We start from the raw sequence: 973 nt of genomic DNA, 5'->3' as shown, positions 1-973 counted from the left end.
AAAAAAAAAACAGTCTTTCCTTTTGACCACTGTTTAAAGATGCCTTTTGTCACTCCTTAGCTGTGCCTCCGAGAGTCCGGCGACTGTTTGAGGGAGCACATGCACTACATGATGAGATCCCTTCAGGACCTGAAGCATCTGAGAAGGACGTGTCCCGCAACCTGCAGAAACACTCGCCCTCCCAGCACCAACCAGCTCCCCACCGTTGCCCTCAGCGGCCCGTCCGCTGTGCCTCTGTCCTGCCGGCCCAGAGACCAGCGCGCCCGTCTCAGGATATCCAGCGCCAGCACAGCCAGTACCTACGACTCGGCCTGCTGCCTGGCCACCCCTCTGGAGGAAGAGGAGGACGATGACGAAGACGACGGCTGCAGCAGTCGCCTCGGCCTCAACTCGCCGAGCAGCCACAAAAGTTTGGACTTTGACTCCGGGTACTCGGAGGCGTCGTGGCAGGACGAGGGGGTCATCCTCAGGAGGACGAGGAACGTGCGCGTGTCGTCCTCAGCCTGCCTGCGCACCAACAGGGCGGCGAGTGGACGCGTTCGGCCTAAATCGACGTCGGACGCTTGTCTGGAGAGGTGGACGTCCTTCGAGACGGGCGATCCGGAGGACTGGGCCAACGCTTTGCTGACCAGAGGACGCAGCCGCCAACCTCTGGTTCTGGGAGACAACAGCTTTGCAGACCTCGTCCAGAACTGGATGGACCTACCCGATTGTCCCGAGCCCGCCGAGCCGAAACCCAAAACCAGACGCAGACTGGGACGAAGCCTCTTAGGAAACATGCGGAGGAAACTGGCCGGCTTGTCAAAGAGCGTGGAGGAGAGAGTGAGGATGAGGTCCGCAGACGCTCACCTCAGCAGAACCGCCAACGCCCCCAAGCGTCTCTCGTGTCCCGTTGTGTCGTCGGAGCCTAAGGTCCCCTTTTTCCACCAGTCCCACTCGGCTATTCACGAGCTGGACACGGACTTTTACCATT

General features: G+C 60.3%; 1 protein-coding gene across 1 annotated transcript; it reads left to right on the top strand.

The window, feature by feature from the left end:
* Nucleotides 1-60: 60 nt before the first annotated feature.
* On the top strand, nucleotides 61-969 carry LOC109509274 (protein FAM212A-like; the record flags this gene model as incomplete). Its single annotated transcript, XM_019859151.1, has 1 exon — nucleotides 61-969. A coding segment is annotated over one exon (909 nt), but the record flags the coding sequence as incomplete, so codon positions are not given.
* Nucleotides 970-973: the final 4 nt, after the last annotated feature.

This window comes from Hippocampus comes, unplaced genomic scaffold (assembly GCF_001891065.2).
Source record: "Hippocampus comes isolate QL1 unplaced genomic scaffold, H_comes_QL1_v1.1 C16839036, whole genome shotgun sequence".
NCBI classification, from domain to species: Eukaryota; Metazoa; Chordata; class Actinopteri; order Syngnathiformes; family Syngnathidae; genus Hippocampus; species Hippocampus comes.
The sequence above is the reverse complement of the archived record's forward strand: the minus strand, read 5'-3'. Positions and strand labels throughout refer to the sequence as shown.